General features: G+C 47.0%; 8 protein-coding genes across 8 annotated transcripts; 3 read left to right on the top strand and 5 right to left on the bottom strand.

The window, feature by feature from the left end:
- Nucleotides 1-3347: 3347 nt before the first annotated feature.
- Nucleotides 3348-5539, bottom strand: I206_107332 (uncharacterized protein; the record flags this gene model as incomplete). The annotated part of the gene is made up of 11 exons (XM_019156848.1): nucleotides 3348-3425; nucleotides 3473-3588; nucleotides 3647-3788; nucleotides 3846-4043; nucleotides 4099-4171; nucleotides 4228-4870; nucleotides 4920-4941; nucleotides 4994-5227; nucleotides 5291-5342; nucleotides 5396-5426; nucleotides 5488-5539. 11 exons carry the CDS (start codon nucleotides 5537-5539, stop codon nucleotides 3348-3350), a joined length of 1641 nt encoding a protein of 546 aa, XP_019009566.1.
- Nucleotides 5540-5979: 440 nt separating this feature from the next.
- I206_107331 (uncharacterized protein) lies at nucleotides 5980-6435 on the top strand (the record flags this gene model as incomplete). The annotated part of the gene is made up of 2 exons (XM_019156849.1): nucleotides 5980-6101; nucleotides 6147-6435. 2 exons carry the CDS (start codon nucleotides 5980-5982, stop codon nucleotides 6433-6435), a joined length of 411 nt encoding a protein of 136 aa, XP_019009567.1.
- An 85-nt stretch (nucleotides 6436-6520) lies between these two features.
- I206_107330 (uncharacterized protein) lies at nucleotides 6521-7620 on the bottom strand (the record flags this gene model as incomplete). The annotated part of the gene is made up of 6 exons (XM_070203497.1): nucleotides 6521-6583; nucleotides 6634-6692; nucleotides 6755-7018; nucleotides 7066-7084; nucleotides 7149-7247; nucleotides 7294-7620. 6 exons carry the CDS (start codon nucleotides 7618-7620, stop codon nucleotides 6521-6523), a joined length of 831 nt encoding a protein of 276 aa, XP_070059598.1.
- Nucleotides 7621-7994: 374 nt separating this feature from the next.
- On the top strand, nucleotides 7995-9781 carry I206_107329 (uncharacterized protein; the record flags this gene model as incomplete). The annotated part of the gene is made up of 8 exons (XM_070203496.1): nucleotides 7995-8031; nucleotides 8093-8168; nucleotides 8219-8363; nucleotides 8408-8785; nucleotides 8834-8864; nucleotides 8917-9149; nucleotides 9387-9604; nucleotides 9658-9781. The coding sequence occupies 8 exons, from the start codon at nucleotides 7995-7997 to the stop codon at nucleotides 9779-9781; spliced, it is 1242 nt and encodes a 413-aa protein (XP_070059597.1).
- A 30-nt stretch (nucleotides 9782-9811) lies between these two features.
- Nucleotides 9812-12590, bottom strand: I206_107328 (uncharacterized protein; the record flags this gene model as incomplete). Its single annotated transcript, XM_019156852.1, has 11 exons — nucleotides 9812-10693; nucleotides 10744-10857; nucleotides 10908-11236; nucleotides 11285-11323; nucleotides 11399-11615; nucleotides 11672-11712; nucleotides 11794-12067; nucleotides 12118-12241; nucleotides 12299-12331; nucleotides 12382-12452; nucleotides 12501-12590. The coding sequence occupies 11 exons, from the start codon at nucleotides 12588-12590 to the stop codon at nucleotides 9812-9814; spliced, it is 2214 nt and encodes a 737-aa protein (XP_019009570.1).
- A 646-nt stretch (nucleotides 12591-13236) lies between these two features.
- Nucleotides 13237-15727, top strand: I206_107327 (uncharacterized protein; the record flags this gene model as incomplete). Its single annotated transcript, XM_019156853.1, has 10 exons — nucleotides 13237-13273; nucleotides 13328-13576; nucleotides 13632-13692; nucleotides 13745-13932; nucleotides 13986-14143; nucleotides 14195-14258; nucleotides 14311-14362; nucleotides 14414-15402; nucleotides 15452-15570; nucleotides 15632-15727. The coding sequence occupies 10 exons, from the start codon at nucleotides 13237-13239 to the stop codon at nucleotides 15725-15727; spliced, it is 2013 nt and encodes a 670-aa protein (XP_019009571.1).
- Nucleotides 15728-15863: 136 nt separating this feature from the next.
- Nucleotides 15864-16941, bottom strand: I206_107326 (uncharacterized protein; the record flags this gene model as incomplete). The annotated part of the gene is made up of 3 exons (XM_019156854.1): nucleotides 15864-16305; nucleotides 16475-16560; nucleotides 16615-16941. 3 exons carry the CDS (start codon nucleotides 16939-16941, stop codon nucleotides 15864-15866), a joined length of 855 nt encoding a protein of 284 aa, XP_019009572.1.
- Nucleotides 16942-17303: 362 nt separating this feature from the next.
- On the bottom strand, nucleotides 17304-19968 carry I206_107325 (uncharacterized protein; the record flags this gene model as incomplete). Its single annotated transcript, XM_019156855.1, has 3 exons — nucleotides 17304-19146; nucleotides 19214-19574; nucleotides 19668-19968. 3 exons carry the CDS (start codon nucleotides 19966-19968, stop codon nucleotides 17304-17306), a joined length of 2505 nt encoding a protein of 834 aa, XP_019009573.1.
- Nucleotides 19969-20069: the final 101 nt, after the last annotated feature.

The following is a 20069-nucleotide window of genomic DNA, read 5'->3' as shown; positions in this document are numbered from 1 at the left end:
AACCCCCCCAACCCCCTAACCCCCCCTAACCCCCAACCCCCCTAACCCCCCTAACCCCCTAACCCCCTAACCCCCTAACCCCCTAACCCCTAACCCCCCTAACCCCTAACCCCCTAACCCCCCCTAACCCCCCTAACCCCCCTAACCCCCTAACCCCCTAACCCCCTAACCCCTAACCCCTAACCCCCCCCTAACCCCCTAACCCCCCTAACCCCTAACCCCCCCCCCTAACCCCTAACCCCCTAACCCAACCCCTAACCCCCTAACCCCCCTAACCCCCTAACCCCCCTAACCCTAACCCTAACCCCTAACCCCCCTAACCCCTAACCCCCTAACCCCCTAACCCCCCTAACCCCTAACCCCCTAACCCCTAACCCCCTAACCCCTAACCCCTAACCCCTAACCCCCTAACCCCCCTAACCCCTAACCCCTAACCCCCTAACCCCTAACCCCTAACCCCCCTAACCCCTAACCCCTAACCCCCCTAACCCCTAACCCCTAACCCCCTAACCCCTAACCCCTAACCCCCCTAACCCCTAACCCCCCTAACCCCCTAACCCCTAACCCCTAACCCCCCTAACCCCTAACCCCTAACCCCCCCTAACCCCCCTAACCCCCCTAACCCCTAACCCCTAACCCCTAACCCCCTAACCCCTAACCCCTAACCCCTAACCCCCCCCTAACCCCTAACCCCTAACCCCCCTAACCCCTAACCCCTAACCCCCCTAACCCCTAACCCCCCTAACCCCTAACCCCTAACCCCTAACCCCCCTAACCCCTAACCCCCCTAACCCCTAACCCCTAACCCCTAACCCCCCTAACCCCTAACCCCCCTAACCCCTAACCCCTAACCCCTAACCCCCCTAACCCCTAACCCCTAACCCCCCTAACCCCTAACCCCTAACCCCCCCTAACCCCTAACCCCTAACCCCCCTAACCCCTAACCCCTAACCCCTAACCCCTAACCCCTAACCCCTAACCCCCTAACCCCTAACCCCTAACCCCCCCTAACCCCCCTAACCCCTAACCCCTAACCCCTAACCCCTAACCCCCCTAACCCCTAACCCCTAACCCCTAACCCCCCTAACCCCTAACCCCTAACCCCCCTAACCCCTAACCCCTAACCCCCCCCTAACCCCTAACCCCCCTAACCCCTAACCCCTAACCCCTAAGGTTCAACCGGTACTTGGACAACATGGCCAAGCATGGCACTTGGGGAGATCACCTGACCATCAAGGCCCTCTGTTCCGTCCTCAACATCGCCATCGCCGTCCTGGGTAAGATGTCTGACGGGACCTTCAGCTGGATGAGGACCGGATCGGACCCCAAAGGTTATATCGCCCTCTCCCTGGTCAGTGAGCACTATGAGAACTTGTTCTCCATGCAAGAGGTCTTTCCCAACCTCTAGGACCTTCTCCATAGTTATGTAGTCATCAGTTATATGCCTTATGCATCAGTCACTCCTTTGTTTTCATCCCCCGAAACGTGAAATGGGGCATTTTACCCCACCATACGCCCGTTTCATCACAACTTGTGCACTTTTCCGCCTCCAACCAATCAAGCTAGATATCTTTAAAGAGCTTCAAAAACGCTTCCTGATGGTATATAACAATCCTCCCTCGGAGCACTCTGGCCCAAGTTAGCGTCCCCGACCCAACCGACTTTGACCGCCCGCCACATGCCCAAAATTACCGCTAGAGGCAATTCGTTTGGTGATTCTACAAGACATCTAAAGGCTCTATTTAACCATATAATTCACTTTCTCAATTGGTCATTTTTTCGTCAAATCCCCATCCCCGGGAACCCCTTGTAACCCCCCTACTAAGGGCGGTACGTTGCAGCTAGTAAGGGCAGGTAGATTAACTCAATTCATTCAATAGCACTGCTACTTGAACAACTTAAAGTATATACGAGAGAACTAGATCACTGGGGATACTAGTTCTTTGTTATCTTTCAAGTTGCAATATATACCTTACAATACTAAACTAAGCTTACGAAGTGTTACTCTACATATTTGAAATACTATCTCTATCTTAATAATCACCATCAATTCTGAATAATCACCATCAATCCTGACACAGCTATTTATCCAAGAGACGACGGTCGTCGAGAACGTTTGTGATGGTGATTAGAAATCATTGATGGTGCTGAGAAATCATTGATGGTGCTGAATAAGAATATGGTTATTCCGAGTATCTCCTATCTTGCTTATTCATATCCATCAATGTATCTTATCGACAAATGTGATGAGTTGGTGAAGTCCGCGATAGTCGTCGAGATGAAGTGTTTCAAGGATGTTGATCAAAGTGTTGTTGAATACCGGTTATAGTTCTTATCCTGTATGTGATAGACGCTGTAGCACAAGGAATAGAGTTCCTTAGAGCTTTAGAGTTTGATAGAAGGATAACTATCCGGGTTCTCTAATCCGTTCTAACTTTGGGTACCTATCTAGCTAAGAGGGATCTTCGTACTAGATAGTGGACAGATTGGGAATTTATCGTTACTTGGATTTGTCGTTACTTGGATTTATCGTTACTTGGACTGAGATTGGTATTATTCATGCATGAGTGGACGGGAAGGGGATTGGGTAGGTAGTATATGAGTGAACTAGGTATATCTATAACTATGGTATCTAGAGCTATGCTATGTACGAGCTTGTCTAAAGTAACTCTTAATCCTATAATTAACTAAGTCCCTCTAACAATAAGTACGGCTAAATCCATCACGTGGTACTTGACGCGTCAAAGACTAGAAGCGTTCTAGATCCTAACCAGTACTTAGCTAACCACGTGCTTTACCCGATCCTTATCATATCTTGCACTACAACGCGTGGTACCACGTGGTATGACGCGCGAGAGTCTTGTTATGAATACTTTCGGTGAATTTCATAACACGTTGTTCGAAGTCATCATCTTAATGAGTATGAGTACTGGGAGCATACCCCACAGTCGCTCCTGTTTAACGAAGTGGAGAATCCATGTTTGCACTTTTGACATCAATGTCGTCCAATACGATACCGTGAAGACACCTTGTCTGCGACTTTGCAGTTTGTGTTGAAGATTATATTTACGGCACATTAACTTTCAGAAGGGGCTACGGCATAATCTCGTGATGTCGTCATGATCTTCATCTAAGTGTCCATGCCACGGGTTGGGTATTTATAGACTTCGCGCCATAATGTATTCGACCCATCCGGTGTGATAGACAGAAGAAGGCATGTACGCCAGAAGTATTCAGCAATTCTGCAATCACATCTCATGAAAGTGATCTGATCCATGTTTCGTATCGAGCGTAACATACTAGTATACAACGGCATACAACACTGTAATTATGAGGTCTACAGTCACCTAAAACACCAGCAGACCTGAGTTCGTAACCACCCTCCACGATGGGTCCACCATACCCTCATCACGCAGACGGTAGACCTGCTCTCGGGTCAGCTCATTGTTGTGGGAGTGCGATGAATCCTCACCTTGTCCAACATGGCCGCTGCTTCATCCACATCATAGGCATAATCCGCTGTAGCACGTAATCTAGTGATAACGCCTCTAGCCTGTGCTCTCTTCTCCTCATCCTGCAAGACGGACCCTGAGTTGAACAGTACGATCAGCGAAGTCACTTGTTGGCAGATGCGTACCCGACTCACCAGTTATAATTGCCGCCAATAGCAGCCCTACCCCGTGATCCAGCTGCTTTCCCTCTTCGAAGGCTGTTAAAGCGGCCCAAGCAGATTCCTGTACTTCGCAATCTGCGTGCCGCTTCTTGAGCAGGTCGACGTACACAACGACCTAGATGAGGGTTGTTGATGCTACGTCCGATGGTCATGACATTTTATATCCACTCACCTTTAACATGTTGACCATAACCCGATTCCCGTATACAACCCTTAGATTCCTGCCTACTTGCTGCGAAAAACTAGTCTCCCAAATGTAGAGCTCTTGTAATACATTCTGTATTTTTTGATTATGCGTATCTAGATATCCCTCGTCCAAGACTGAACCGAGGATGGAACTTTCATGAACGAGCATGTTCACACGATTGGCCTGATTATAACGATCAGCCATCAGTTTGATGCAATAACATCTCGAAATTGCTCACGACTTCGACCACCGCCCTGTCAACACCGTATGAATTATGAACGGTGTCAGCATCATTGGTGACGTAGTCATACCTACCGGGCGATTAGCGACTTCTGCAAAAACAATGTATTTGGTAAACAGGACTCACCACCACGAAGCGAACGGTTCTTTCATCAACCTTGGCGCCGATCCCGTAGCCAGGCATTGACAGACATCCACTACCACGAAGTTTTCTAGTAACAAACGAATCCGCACCACCTCCGCTTGTGAAATCAACATTGCCTGCTCCAACATGTGCGATGGTCCACCACGCAGATCTATGAGATCGCAAGCAGTTTCGAATGCTTGCTTCCACATCGTTCCAGCATTGAGGCATTGAGCGATAATTATCGCTAAAGCACTCGTTAAGAGAAGATTCGACATTTCCGCCGTTAACCCATTCCCACTTTCTCTGAACGCCACAGCGGTCTGGCATATACTCAGAGAGGTGGTCGAGAAGTGATCGCTAATTAATCGCTGAGCTGATTGTGATGCGCTCGAGATTTGGTGTGATTCAGTCTGGCTATTTGTTTCCGCCAGCACATCCCAACGGATTGCAGGATATTTATCGGAGTACTTCTTCTCCTGTTGTGCGATCAGGGATGATTTGTGACCGGCTGCGATGGAAATGAGGGAGAGCAGCAAAGCGTCTGACTCAAGTGAGAAGCCACGAGAATGTTGAAGACACCGAGCGAGATGAAGGAATTGAATGGGTTCGTTCTGAACGGGGACGGAGTACATCACGACGTTGCCTATAAAAGCGATTAATCGCGAAACGCTCGAAACAATGGCGAAACTCACCAAAGCGAAGAAGATGCCTCATCTGTAGCCGATCAGCATTGCATATGCAGATTTAGACTTGAGATGCAACTCACCAGATCTCTCTCCTGGGCATCCGGAAAGGACAATGTTAAGTAATCACTTGGAGTCAAGAAAAATGGCAGCATGCCATCCGAGCTTCCACTACGATTCAAGCTTATAGCACCATCATCAATCCGGTCATCATCACGCCGTACTATCTCCTCCACATCTTCCTGCTCTCGCCTTATTCTTCTCTTCTTGGTAGCGCGGACGGTCGATTTGGGAACGGGTGGGGGTGGGTAGACACACTGCAAGGAAGTGTGAGTGTCCGCTCAGAAGGGAGGCGATTCACACCTGGAGTGCCGGCTCACCTCCTTGGATACATTCCTACATCTCCTGCAGATTGGTTGTTCCTCGTCACACCTTCATCATGAGTCAATTGTAGCCCCAGCCGTTACCAGAAGGGTCTCACTCACTTGTGTTTACCCTTGCGACACCTTAAGCACCCTATGCAGCAACGTGTCAGCCCAAATCTGGGGCAAGTATGATGACACTGTAAGCTGCTCACCTGTCCTGCTCCGAGTGAATTTGGGCTTGTATGAGTCGTCTATGTCATCCATGGGATTTGTGGATCAAAGCGATAAGGTGTGTAAAAACAGAATTTTCACATTGAAGAATGTTGACATAAAGCATGTGCAATCCGAAGGAATGTCACGTGCTTGAACTACTCAGACCGTATTCAACATTCAACATGAATACTGGCTGGTATTCAGTCATCAGTCATTCATACCATACTAGATTCTCCGTAGTTCGAGTGTGATCAATATCCCTGGCTTCATGCAACCCCAGCTTCTACCACTGCGAAATCCATCGATAAGCCTTGCCGTCTTGACCCAAAACCACCGCGATGTCATATTGCGTGATCTCGCTGATCGTCGGTCTTCCGAAATTCCGCAGCATTGAGAATTTTACACCAGACGCTCCACGATGCGTATATATACTTGAAGAGACTTCGATCACCCCTTAATACCGCAACCGATATCAGCGATAACTTGTCATCATGCCAAAGCCTTCTGTTGCAGAATTTGTGGACGCTTTCTTCACCCGAACACTCTTTCAAGATGACGATGTAGTAGCTTCGTCCGTCCTAGCTAGCGAGCTTAGTCCAGACGCGGTCATCAAGTAAGTCAGATCGCTGCACAATACTCTCGCTCATTGATTCTGCAGTATGAATGGCAATGACTTGACTACTGAGTCTTTCATCAATCTCATAAACACCCAATTCCGTCCCGCTTTCAGTGCCAAAGTACTCGAAATACGAGACCTCAACATCGTTACCACCAATACAGAGGGGACGACTGGCGTGGTCGCACAATACACAAGATACGAGACAAGCGGGAAGAGCGATAATACGATATTGAAGCAAAGTGCAACGACTATCGTAGCTGTCGAGGAAAGGGACGGGAAAAGGTCAATTACTAGAATATGGGAAGCGCAGACTGTAGATACAGACTAGTCAGGATATTGCATGTGTTTATGCATGTGTATATGCTTGTGCATATGATGAGTATCTGAACGCCCATAAAGCTGAATCTTCAACACTACAAAGGGTTCCGCCCAACCACGCGCACAGTATCCGGACGAGCTGAGTAACCGCCCCAGGACTGGAATCGTTGTAAGCACCATGCTGTCTCTTTGTTGCGCTGCAACTCACCTCGTCGTATAGCCTGGAGCTAATCCCCAAAGATTGCAATTGGAGCCAGTTTATCGCAGCTGAAAGACCACCTCCGCAAGCTAAGAACTGTCAGAGGACTCAGAACGGATTTCAGACTCACTATTGATTACGTCAACCTGCCCAGAGAGTACCTTTCGAGCGACATCAATCCCCACTTTCTGTTCCAAAAAGCTTTTGAGGTCTTCGAAATCTCGAACGTGGGTGTACCCAGATGGGTCCTTCAGGAGAGCGGACGGAAAATCGAATAAGAGAGAAGTCGGAATATGGCCAGCCTCGTACGAGGAAGCTGGACGAGCATCAATCAAGACCGTATCTTCCGCAAGAGGTGTTGATCTCGATGCAATCTTGGCAATTTCGTCGTACTCTGTAACGAGTGTCAGAACAAAAGTTATCAAAGACCTTTGGACTCACCTACGACCGTCCTTGGAGTCTTCGAAGGCACCGGGTAGTCCGTTTTCTGCCAATCAGCTAAGCTCACAAGAAGGGTGACTCACTTTGTACTCTATTGGAGGCCCAACCTCCAGCTCAACACCCTCTGCTTTCGCTCGAGGTAAACCGCCATCAATCACTGAGACCTTCTCATGCCCGTATACCTACAGAGTGGTCAACGCGTACAAATTCGCAGTACACGTGACTCACCTTGAATGTCCAAGCTGTTCTGGGCGCAGAGAAGATTCCTTCGCTATCGTAAATGACGACATGCGAATCCTTCTGGATACCATGATCTCCAGCGAATTTGGCGAAGCGTTCGGGTGACGGTAACATCAATGCGAATCCTTGGGGATGTGGCTCGGAGACATCATCTAGTGACCAGAATCTCGCACGAGGAAACCGAGGACCAGCAAGAAATTCTTTGTAGGCATCTCGAGAGGGTGGATCCGGTTCATATAGCCATGAAGCATCGAGAACGATAGTATCTGGGTGTGTGATGACTGGATCTGTTGGACTGATGAGCAATCTCGACATGTTGTTTGATGTCGGACTTTATGGTACAGTATGATACAGGATTTCTTTTTGTTCCCACCTGATTGTTTCGCTTTGTTGGCTTCTCGTTCGAATTCGACTCCTGCTTGATCCGGACAATTTGTATGCTAAGACTTGCTCGGCCTACCGAGAATTAATCACGCATTGAGTATGCAATAAGGACTCGTCATGGCGAAAAATCACGCTAGAATGGCGAAACAAGGTAGCATCTCGGAACGCCGACATTGCACCATCGCGGATGACCGCGTCAGTTCGCCTTTCCATTTTGCCAGATTCGTTGACATACAGTATATCACCTTAAGATATCTCAATAGATATTATATAATTGTGAAGTGCCAATGATAGCAGCCAGCATAATGACTATCGCAGTGAAGCCTTCCGTCCTGATAATAGGTTGTGGACCAGCGTGAGTAGTAGACACACACTAACGAGCTGACCGGTCTTAGCGGTCTAGGCGCGATTGAGCAGTTCCTTCGGAAAGGTTTCGATGTTGTGGCTTACGAGGCCAGAGATTCAATAGGCGGCTTATGGTGAGTTAGTTCTTCTGCTGGCTCATTTGGATATTCATGATCGGTGACAGGAATTTCGATCCCAACCCGCCTCCTTGCACTATCTCTTTCGACAAATTGGGTCATGCGATAGCGCTGAGCGAGCTAGAACGGCAGGGTAAACCCGCTCCGGCTCCGACACCAATGTATGCGGGAGTTACTGCAAACACTCCAAGGGTGAGTGTAAAGGTATCGCGCCAGGTATTGATCTACTCAAATAGGATATCATGCCGTATCGATCTCATCCGTATCCCAACGGCACTGTCGAATACCCAAACTACAAGACGATTTATCAATATCAATTGAAGCATGCAAAGAGATATGCCGACTATATACAGCTAAATAGGGTTGTTACTAGAGTTAGACATACTCCGGAGGGTCATTCTTCTGTAAAACGATGGCTTGTGGAATGGACTCCTTCTTACACCAGTAAATCTCCAGATATCGGAACGGTCTTCGAAGAAGAATTCGACCATATCGTAGTAGCGAACGGGACTGACTCAAGACCATTTATACCATACATAAATGGGCTATGGAGCTGGAAAGGGGAAATCATTCATTCGAGATGGTACAGAACACCTGAGGCTTTTGCGGGAAAGGTGGGTACGGAGACTTGTAAAAGGCTATATGCTAAGACTTCAGAATAGACTGTCATGGTTGTCGGAGGAGGACCATCAAGTCAGTTGTACAATGCGTGCTTCAACAACCATTCAGCTAACCGTTCATCCAGGTGCCGATATCGTCCGCGAACTTGGCATGTTAAAGGTCACTAATTCACCTAGTCAAGCAAAGAAAATATATCGATCATTCCGAAGCAAGCTGAGGTACGACACGGAGCATGAGAAAGGATGGCCAGCTCACATCAACAACCTGTCTCCGATGAAGATTGTGCATCCGCCTTCAGAAGATTCGCAGACAGGTCGGATTGTGACTGTTTTGGATGAAGTTATTGACGACGTGGATGTGAGTGCATCTGCTATCGATATATGCTAACCTACACAGATCATCATTTTTGCGACCTCATTTGTAGCTAGATTTGAATTCTTCAAGGAAACAGATGCCCCTTTCAGCCAAGCACCTTTGGTCAGATATCCTCAAGTGCCGAAAGGGGTGCCCCTGCCTCCGGCGGACTTCATAACAGAAGCAAGTTTAGAAGGGGGACATCGTAAGTTGATCCGATCAATTCATCGCTGACTTTAGAAAGGTGTTCACAACCTCGATTCCCATCAACTATTTTACCTACCGGACCCTACGCTGGCTTTCTTGTTACTGCACGCAGAAGCGATACCATGGCCGTTCTCAGAAATGCAGGCTAGAGTCGTTGCAGCGTATTGGACAGGAACACCGCTCGATCTCATTCCTCATTCTGACGAGGATAACGATTCTCACTCGGTACTGATTCTAGGACATCCAGGAGAGTAAGTATGATTTCACATCTGTGGAGAGTCCTACCACTGACCATCATCGGCAGATTCGAGTACGCCGAAGGTTTACTCAAATTGATAGGCGAAGGTGGTACTGAAGAGGTGGATTCTGAAGGCCGATGGGGCGCCTGGCCAGAATGGAAGAAACATATTCGCGCACTCATTGACTAACGGTTACAAATGCATGATCTCTACTCTACTTCACAGCGAGCCGAATAGTCCGTCGTTCAAGAACGAGAAGTTGTCGCCCCAATCTGGCGGTAGTTCCTCACCCTGACTATTCCATGGCAGATGCAGATCAGGTATACTTCTTGGAGTACCTTGTTTGGACAAGCCATTCAGACCGCTGTCTCCCACAGCTTCTGCTAGTGATGGCAGTAATCGTGAATCGTTCTGGAAGATCGCCGGCGGGGTGCCTGCGGTTGCTGCGCGAACAAGCCATTCATAGTCGAATTGTTCAGGCGTGGACCGTTGTATGCGTAACGATGCTGGCGGGAGTTCCGCTCGGTCACTATTCATGGGTCCCAGCTCGCCAGCCGGAGACACAGCCATTTTACGAGCGAGTACTCGTATCGCCAAAGCTTCATTGGAAGCGCCGCTGCTATCTCCAGAATTCAAGTCCAAACCTCTGGACAATTCTATCAGGAGCTGAGCGACCGTTTTAGAGCAAGGGAATCGAGCGGAAAAAAGAATGAGCATATCGATGGCTGAGAGCAGATCCGGTCGATGTTCGAAAGCCAAATTGGAACTACGAATCATACACGCGATGAGTGTATGACTTGCAGCAGTGAGGTGTGATACAGCGGTGAAGCTACAATACTGTAGGAAGCCGAAGTGTCGTAGGCGAGAATATGTCTTGACGATATCGACTGACAGGTGACAAGCAGCCAGAGTGCTCTCGATAGGGTCGCTGGAAGGTCCTGCACTTCCTTCGAATTCGTCGATCAGGGCCTGTCGAGCTATTAGAGTGCGGACGAAGAGCAAAGTCGATCTTAATCGTGAGGATTGCAAGAAGATGAGGTTGAGCGAGGTGTCGGAAGGAAGCGATGATCGAACGAGGTATGGCGGTAGACTTTGCTCGATCTGTACGCTTCTGTCAGCTGAGACGAGAACGTCAATACAGGCAAACTGACCTCATCAAGACATATCTGCGCTCTAGCTAATTTTTCACTGCGACGACGAGGTGGATCGCTTAGATTAAAACGTTGTGATATAGTGATGAATGGTGCATTAATAGCAGAGAGAACCTATGTGAGGAGTCAAACCAATTCGACATGTACGATCCCAATGGACTGACCTGCTCAAGCACTATGTATATCTCTATCAACTTGACTGCTCCAGCCATGATCACCGGGGGATTATCTTCCGGTTGAGGTAGTATCTCTGTCTTGGTGATCATGCCATTATCAACTACCGCCGGCAGCTCAATACTGCATTCCGAGAGCCTGATCAAGGCTGGTCTTCCTTGAGAATATGCTAACGCAATGTCGAGTGAATAGAGCGACCAAAAGAGACGAGTGCGTATTTGCATTGTGACTGGGTCCATACGGAAGTCGTCGGTACTCCTATGTAAGCCGGTGGCGAAGGCAAGGCCGATTGCTTCGGCAACAAAGCTAGAAGCTACACCTGCGAGAGATCAGCAATAGGTAACTGGAGAATGTTGGATAGATTTACCTGCCGATGCGTTGCGGCCTTCGGCAAATAGAGCGAGGTCTACAAGAGCGGGTTCGAGTCAGTCACAGATCACCTTTGAGACTGCTTGTGATGCAAAGACTGTATACAACTCACGATACAGCGCTAAGATATGACGAATGTCCAGCTTATTCTTACTAACCCTCAGCAAGTCCTGAGCGAATTCGTAATAGGTTTCCCCTGCCCTTTCTGCTGCAGGGACCAGTCCTCGTCCCCCTTCTACCAATCTCGCAGTGACGGCCAGTATACTCATGAGCATTGCCCCGTATTGAGGGGTACATTTCAGGCGACGTTCGGTCACAGCGATAAATTCCTGGGTGTCGATGAGCATACATGCAAGAGTTTGTGATACTTGTTGGGTTTACTCACTGAAAGAAATGAAGGAGCGTGTAAGAGTGGGAAGAATACAGCTGCAGCTGCATTAGCTAAAATATCTCTATACAGCACAGTATCCCTGGCATGGCACAAGCATAGTAAGAGAAAATGCTCACGAGTGCTTAGATGATGGCCTATCAGACTATTCATGAGTTCCTGTGGACATCTCTGCAGACACATATCAAAATAATCCCTTGACGCGGAGACAGCGCTGGTGATCCCGAACGCAGAAGACGAGTGCGAGGCGAATTGACTACTGTCCTGTTCGCTTTCTGATACTTCCACTGTTCTAAGTAGACCAAGGCGAGCGAAAAGCGGCATGCCAGAAGAGGGTCCGGAATAGACGATCTGATCGTCTGGGTCGATGAGCAGGAGATGATCTTTCGTCGGCTGAGTAGAGGTCTACCAGTATTAGCGTGACTTGACATGTAAGTACTCACGGATTCGTGGATTGGAGAGTCTCTTCGGCCATGAGAGGATGATGATGTATGTCGTAGAGATGGCCTTTTGGGTGAAGGAATGTCTTGGGTAGGCGAAGAAGTGGACCTGCTTCTTTTAGAGGAGCTACTTTATAATGCCAAGGTATATCAGACAAGATTGTATAGACTATCATTGACGAACCTATGATGTTGTGCTTTACGAGCGATGTGACGACTACGAGTATTGTCAGAATATCATAGTTCTTGAGGGCTATAAAGACTTACGGAAGCGAGAAAGTGCAATCTCTATTCCCTTTCTTACATCTTGAACAAGGTCTTTCACCATCGCATCGTACCTGATAAGTACTTCAGCTAAGTTATGGTAAAAACCGACTTTATCTTACCTTCCTCCTCCTACACACATCACACGCTACTGCCATCTTCCACCTGATATCGACTGGATCTACAGCCTTCTCTTTCTGACTAACACTCATGGTGGCCGGCTTGGATACAATTCAATATAGGCGACAATGATCATTGAGTTGAAGCTGATTTGATCTAAATGACCGATATTCATCACCCGGTAGGGTTCTGAGTATATGTCAAAATAGGTTACGTTCGCGTGGCTTTGACAACTTTGCCTTATGATGCAGTAATTGCTTCTTCGAGTAGGAGTATGAAGGTATGTGCCATTGCGTGATGCTCTCAGAAGTTTGCATCGTCAAGCGAGAAGCTAGACAAAGGTTGACCGTGAAGATCGGAAGAGCGAGGTATAGAAGGCAAAAAACCAAAAATCTCATGGATTATTTCAAGTTTTTGTTTTGATGACGCCATTCGTTGCATTTTGCCGGAAAAATCAAATTCCATTTAACTTTTCCAGGAGAGATATCATCACGTTATCGCAGCTCACTCAAAAACGCAATCATACGCCAATTGCCTGAAAATTCCCTTACTCGGTTTGCCGCATTACCAGAATTTGAAGTATGCTTAGTGAGAAACATTCGGTCTTCCGAGGCTGTATTCTTGTCAACAATAAAGTATGTCCGAAGTGAATAAGCATATAAAGTCATTGGTTTGGACCCGATGTCTTGTTCAAATTCTCATCTGCGGGACCTGATCTACGACTGATAACCGATCGAAATGTCGCTCCTACCTCAAAGCGCAGGATATGCTACCAGTAAGTTGACTAGGTATCCAACTGGGAGGGTGGCAAATTAACCATTTTCACTAGTCCTAGCCGGTGGCGCATTCTTTGCAATTATGATGAATGGCTTAACTTGGGTACAACGACGATACACCGCATTCGATCCTTCGCGAATTGAAGAGTTTTCTTCAGCCTCTCGATCTGTCAAAACAGGAATGCTTTCCGTAGGCATCACTTCCGCCTGGGTATGGGCAGCTGTCTTCCTCCAAACAGGTACACTCACATACTTGTATGGTGTGTCCGTTCCGTGGTGGTTCGGTATGGGTGGTTTCGTTGGTAGGTAACGCTGTAGAGTCAAAGGATTGTATGTCAAGCTGACAATGCCTGCCAGAAATCGCTGCATTCGCTTTCATATCGTCAAAGGTCAAGGTCAACGCCGGTGGTGCTTCCACGTAAGTGTGCTTCAGTTTTGACCAATATCATCGTGACTGACGATCGTGCCAGCTTTCTACAAGTTGCAAAAGTCCGATTTGGCGTTCTAGGTCATCTCGCATATATGTTTGCAGCTATTGTAGCGAATTTTGTCGTTGGTAGTGAAATTCTGATTGGTGGCGCTGGTGTGATTACCGGTATGACCGGAATCAACGAGTACGCTGGTATATGGCTTCTTCCGCTCGTCATTGTAGCCTATGGTAGGTGTTCTTCCTGGCACCTGCTTTAATGTCACTGATCTCCCTTCTCTCAGTCCTCACCGGTGGATTGCGGGCTACCTTTGTAGCCGACTACTTACACTGTTGTATCCTCTTCACCTGTCTCTTGGTATTGGTACTGGCTACATACACCCGAGGTGATGTAATAGGATCACCTGGAAAGCTCTATGATCTGTTGCTGGCTGCTTCCGATGTGAGTTTCATACTCTCAGTCATATGGTGCTTTGTTCTAATGAAACTCCAGGCTTCTCCGGCTGTAGGAAATGCTCATGGTTCTTATCTGTCATTCAGAAGCGACGGAGGAATGTGTGAGTCCTTCGGTCCAAGCCCCCTTGAGGTCTGGCTCACTATGACCAATAGACTACGCTGTCACTGCGGCTACATCGTTCTTCGGCTTGTCATTCTGTGATCAGTGAGTCAAGCGAAGAGAATTTCATGAGACAAGGCTAATGTGAATATGTAGATCGTACTGGCAACGAAGTATCGCTTCTCGACCTGCAGGAACAAGCAAAGGCTTCATCTTTGCTGGATGCTTCTTCTTCTCTGTGGCCTTTGGTATCGGTTCTTCAATGGGTTTAGCAGCACGAGCACTAGAATCGAGTCCAGCTTTCCCAACTTACCCGAACCCATTAAGTCTCGCTGAAATTGGTGCAGGTCTCGCCGGACCTTACGCTTCAGTGGCCATTCTGGGTAAAGCCGGTCCAGCAATGTACACCATCATTGCGTTTATGGCTACTACATCGGCATTATCAGCTCAATATGTAGCTGTATCAACTATCGCATCTTATGATATTTACAGAGAATACTTCAACAAGCAAGCGACCAACTCACAAATGATGAATGTCAATCATGCTGTAGTCATCGGTTGGGCAATCTTCTTAGCCGGAATAAACACTGTTTTTGCTCATATCGGTCTAGATCTCAACTTTTTGTTCTACTTCATGGCTGTTTGTACTTCTGGAAGTGTTTTCCCAATTGGTCTATTGATGTGTTGGACCAAGTTGAATAAATCAGGAGCTATAGCAGGTGTTTTAGGTGGTCTGATTGTAGGATTTATTGGATGGCTAGTGTCTGCGGTGAAATTACAAGGTACCATCAATACAACAACTTTAACAGCCAGTAAAGTCATCTTGACTGGATCTTTATCTGCTCTTGGCGCTGGCGCAATCTTATCGATCGGTATATCATTGATCAGACCCGCTTCATTCGACTTCGAACTCACGAGGGCTATTGGTTCCGGCCATAAACCACGTGAATCATCTCAAACCACTGGTGAAAAGGATGGACACGCTGAAACACCTTCCTCGATTGACCATGAGCCTGCTTTGGCTAAAGTCGAAGGATCAGGTAGAAGTGCTGCTGCTGATGCGGACTACGCGGAGGGGGTCATCAAATTAGAGAAATCTCAAAATCGATTCCGACTCATCACCGCAGCATTCTTACTTGTCATTCGTAAGTAAACCGCAATATGCTTAATGACTTTAGCTAACATATCGCTTAGTCGTCTTGATTCCCGCTCCACTTGCTGGTACCGGTGTGGTTTACTCCAAAGGTCTCTTGACATTACAATGTGTAGCAGCAGCGACTTTTGTGTTCGTCAGCACTTTAGCCATTATCTTTGTGAGTTGTGGTCATTATGCATTTTATTGGTTTAGGCTATTTTAGCTGATTGTTAAATCAGTGGCCCTTGATCGAGTCACGGCAAGATTTGAGAGTGATCTTCGGAAGGATAGTAAGGAATGAAAGGGCAGATGTTGTTTTGCCTGAACAGGAATAAGTTAGATCTAATAGTCAATATCATATACCATCTCATCTCGATTAGTTGTTTTTCGGAGGCTCAATCCTCCTTTCTGCGTTTGCGTTATACATTCTTACTACAATCGAGATTTGTACAACCTACTATGATCATATCCTTATTGTCCTGATGGGCCACCAAATGTCACTTTTCCGCCCGTAATTATCTCACTGACTCGATCGGTACTCTCTATGATCCATGTAGCACCTTCATCGCTGCATAACCATTCACCACCCTGTACTTCCTGTGTAGCACCTTCCTCTATTCCAGCTTTCATCAAACCAAAGACATGACTGGTGAGTTGGGGTCCTACACCTCTTTGGGCTCGAAGACAAGTTATAGCGATGACTGAGGTGAGTACTCGACCTATACGTGGAGAAGGAAGATTCGGTGGGTCAGAGAGGAGAGCACCGTAATGCGAATTCAGAATGTGTACGGGTAGATCAGGATGTGATGCTGATAATTTGTCGAGAAGCTTCTCATGATGTGGTGTATAAATTGCATCCCATAACGCACGACTCTGGGACGTTATACGGGAGATGTTGGATTCGTCTGGCTGACTATGGGAGGCATTAAGGTTAAGTCAAGACTACTTCTCGGCCGAGAACCTGTGAGGAGGAAACTTCTGAGGACTCATCGCATGCAGAACCAGCTGATTCGGAAGAGCGCATAGAAGGATATCGTGATGTGGAAGGATTGAGTACCATGGTAGTATAGTGGATAACTCACCGATAAGACTTTGTCGTCAAAGCTTGTTTGACGTCTTCTGGTAGATGCGATCTCAATGCTCCCAGCCCATTGATAGTTCTCGGTATCTACGCATTATAAGCCTTTTCGGTCTGACCTATAGAGTCATATTCAAGACTTACTCCGTTAAAGGATATACATTTTAACCCAACTTCTCTCATAATTCTAGCATCTTCTTTATTTTTCCCGGCATAATCCCACAATTGACAGATAGCTTCAGGCGAATTCACAGTCAACAAAGCTGCAGTTCCTACTGTTAACCAAGCTTTCTTAGATAAATCTGAAGGAGCTTTCGAACGTATAGTATCAAAGAGTTTCGATGTAACTGATATCGATGGTGCTGGAATAGGAGAAGGTAATGCTGAAGGTGAATTGACTAGCGCTTTAAGAGATGGTGATAATTTGATTTTCGCTGCTGCTTGATGATACAGCCGAGAAGAAGGATTCATTCTGCAATAGGTACGCAAGATCACTAATTGACAACACTGTGTATGTATAGATGATAAAGAAAAATCAATAAAATATAAACGCAAGACTATTATTCTTTTTGATTTCTACGATTAATGAATTTGACCGCTTAGTTGGCCGACCCTTCGGCGACTTATTGCGACATTATTATCATCGTTGGCTTTCAACTCTCAAGGTCGGGATCAGAGTTGCGATTGAGGTTGGATGGTTCGTCTCAAGCTGCTTCGCAAAGTATCACGTATCTGTTGCATGTATAAACCATATCTACAAAATACCAGACTTTATGCTTTCGCTTCTTTCGCATCGAATAATCATAATGTTCATATACTATATACCGGTACTATTACTCCGAAGTACCTACAACGGCAGCAGGAGGTTGATCACCTTGACCAAGGCCCAACTTGTTTTGGACTTGATCGAGAACACCTTCAGTCTTTGGGCCAAATTCCCATCTCCAGTTTCTGTATTTTTCGGGGTCGATACCGTTCTCGAAGGCTTTAGTTCTAGCTGAGATCTGCTCATTGAGCAATTTCTCTCTTGTATTGCTTCCTTTGTTTTTAAGGTTGGGGAGTCGATCAATGGCATCCATAGCGAGAGAGAATCGATCAGTCTCGTTTCGAATAGCAAGTTCAAGTGGGGTATCGATGTTACCTTTCTCCTTGTATCCTCTGACATGGATGTTGTTGTGACCTGGTCTCTTGTAGGTAAGTCGGTGAACAAGCCATGGGTAAGAGTGGAAGTTGAAGATGATGGGCTTGTCATCGGTGAAGATGGCTCTGAACTCTTTATCGGTGAGACCGTGAGGGTGATCGATATTTGAGATGAGCTTGAACAAATCTACCACGTTGACAAATCGAATCTTCAACTCAGGCAAGTATTGTCGGAGTAAAGCTACAGCAGCGAGCGATTCCATGGTAGGGACATCACCACACGAAGCCATGACCACGTCAGGTTCCTCATCAGGGAAGGTCGAAGCCCATTCCCAAATGCCTAAACCTTTGGTACAATGAGCAACAGCTTCTTCCATGTTTAGGTATTGCAAGTGATCTTGTTTGTCAGCTACGATGACATTGACGTAGTTCTTGCTGTCAAGACAGTGGTTCATGACCGAAAGCAGGGTGTTTCCGTCGGGTGGAAGGTAGATTCGAACGACTTCTGGTGATTTGTTGGCCACTACGTCAAGGAAACCAGGGTCTTGATGGGTGAAACCGTTATGATCTTGTCGCCATACGGTCGCAGTGAGCAGGATGTTGAGCGAAGAGACCTTGGTCCGCCATTCGACTTCAAGACACTTCTCAATCCATTTACAGTGTTGATTAACCATAGAATCGATGATGTGAATGAAAGGCTCGTAAGAGTTGAGAAGACCGTGTCGACCAGATAAGACGTATCCTTCTAACCAGCCTTCTACAGTATGCTCGGAAAGAATCTCCATCACCCTACCTGCGTGAGCGAGGTTGCCTCCATCGCTGTCTTCAGGGAGGTAATCACCCATCCATACCTTCTTACCAGCTTCATATACGGCACCAAGTTTGTTGGACTCGGTTTCATCGGGACCGAACAGTCTGAAGTTAGTTAGATTGGCAGCCATGACGTCTCTCAGCCATATAGCCATGTTGCTCATACTTGGGGCGTTGGTGACACCAGGACTGACTTGAAGGGCGTATTTCTTGAAGTCTGGTAGTCTCAGGGCTTTTCTGACTAAACCACCATTGGCGACAGGGTTGGCAGACATTCTGGAGATTCCCTCAGGTGCAAGGCTTCTAAGTTCTGGAATGAGTTTACCATCTACGAACAGCTCATCAGGCTTGTAAGACCGCATCCAGGATTCGAGCAAAGCAAGGTGTTCAGTGCTAGAAGCAACATCGGGAAGAGGGATTTGATGAGCTCTCCAATAGCCTTCAAGGTGATGTCCGCTGACATCCCTAGGAGCGGTCCAACCTTTAGGTGATCTAAGAATAACCATAGGCCATCTGGGTCGGAAGGCTTTGCCGCTATCTCTAGCTTGCTTCTGATATTGTTTGATCTCGAGAACAGCTTGTTCGAGGGTAGAGGCCATAGCTTGGTGCATTGATTCCAGGTCGGATCCTTCCACAAAGTAAGGCTTCCATCCGTAACCGATGAAAAGGGCTTCAAGCTCTTCGTGAGAGATACGCGCAAGGACAGTGGGGTTGTTGATCTTGTATCTGAGGTCACGGTGGGTAAGCGGCCCGCAGGACTTGCGTATATATCTGAGATATAACATGGACTTACCCATTCAGATGTAAGATTGGCAATACCGCACCATCTGTGATAGGGTTCAAGAATTTTGTCGAATGCCAAGAGGTAGCCAAAGGACCAGTTTCACTCTCACCATCTCCGACCATTGTAACAGTGATGAGATCGGGAGTATCGAATACAGTACCGAAAGCGTGGGAAATTGAATAACCTAATTCTCCACCTTCATGTAGGGATCCTGGTGTTTCAGGGGTAGCGTGAGAACCGATTCCTCCAGGGAAAGAGAATTGTTTGAAGAAAAGTCGAAGTCCTTCTTCATCCTCAGTGATGTTTGGGTAGACTTCGGAGTATACTCCTTCGAGGTATGATTGAGACAGGACAGCAGGAGCTCCGTGACCTGGCAGAAGCAGTGACTTCAGCTCTCATCGCTCGCTCGCTCGCTCGCGATTGTCGATTACGATGACTTCACTCTACAGATCTACAAACTCACCTGGTCCGGAAACGAACAATCCATTCAATCCATACTTTTTGATTAACCTATTGAAATGGATATACGTAAAGATCTGACCTGAATCTGAACCCCAATGACCTAATAATCTAGATTTAAGATGTTCTTTCTTGAGGGGTTCTTTGAGTAAAGGATTCTTTTGCAAGTAGAGCATACCGAGACATAGATAGAGAGATGCTCTCATATAAGCATCTGTCTTTCTTAACTCTTCAGCTGACAAGGGTTTTCCTTGTACAGTTGAACGAGCTGTGCCGAAGGGGGAGAGGGAATCGGTTGTCGACATGATGAACAGTCGACTGGGATTTTACTTTCACAGTATGACCTATAGTGAGAATAAGTGTTTATCTAAGATGAGAATGGAAGAGGAATAGGATGAGATGGGAT

The sequence above is a fragment of the Kwoniella pini genome, chromosome 10, assembly GCF_000512605.2.
Source record: "Kwoniella pini CBS 10737 chromosome 10, complete sequence".
Lineage (NCBI taxonomy): Eukaryota > Fungi > Basidiomycota > Tremellomycetes > Tremellales > Cryptococcaceae > Kwoniella > Kwoniella pini.
This window is presented reverse-complemented; position numbering and strand designations above follow the sequence as displayed.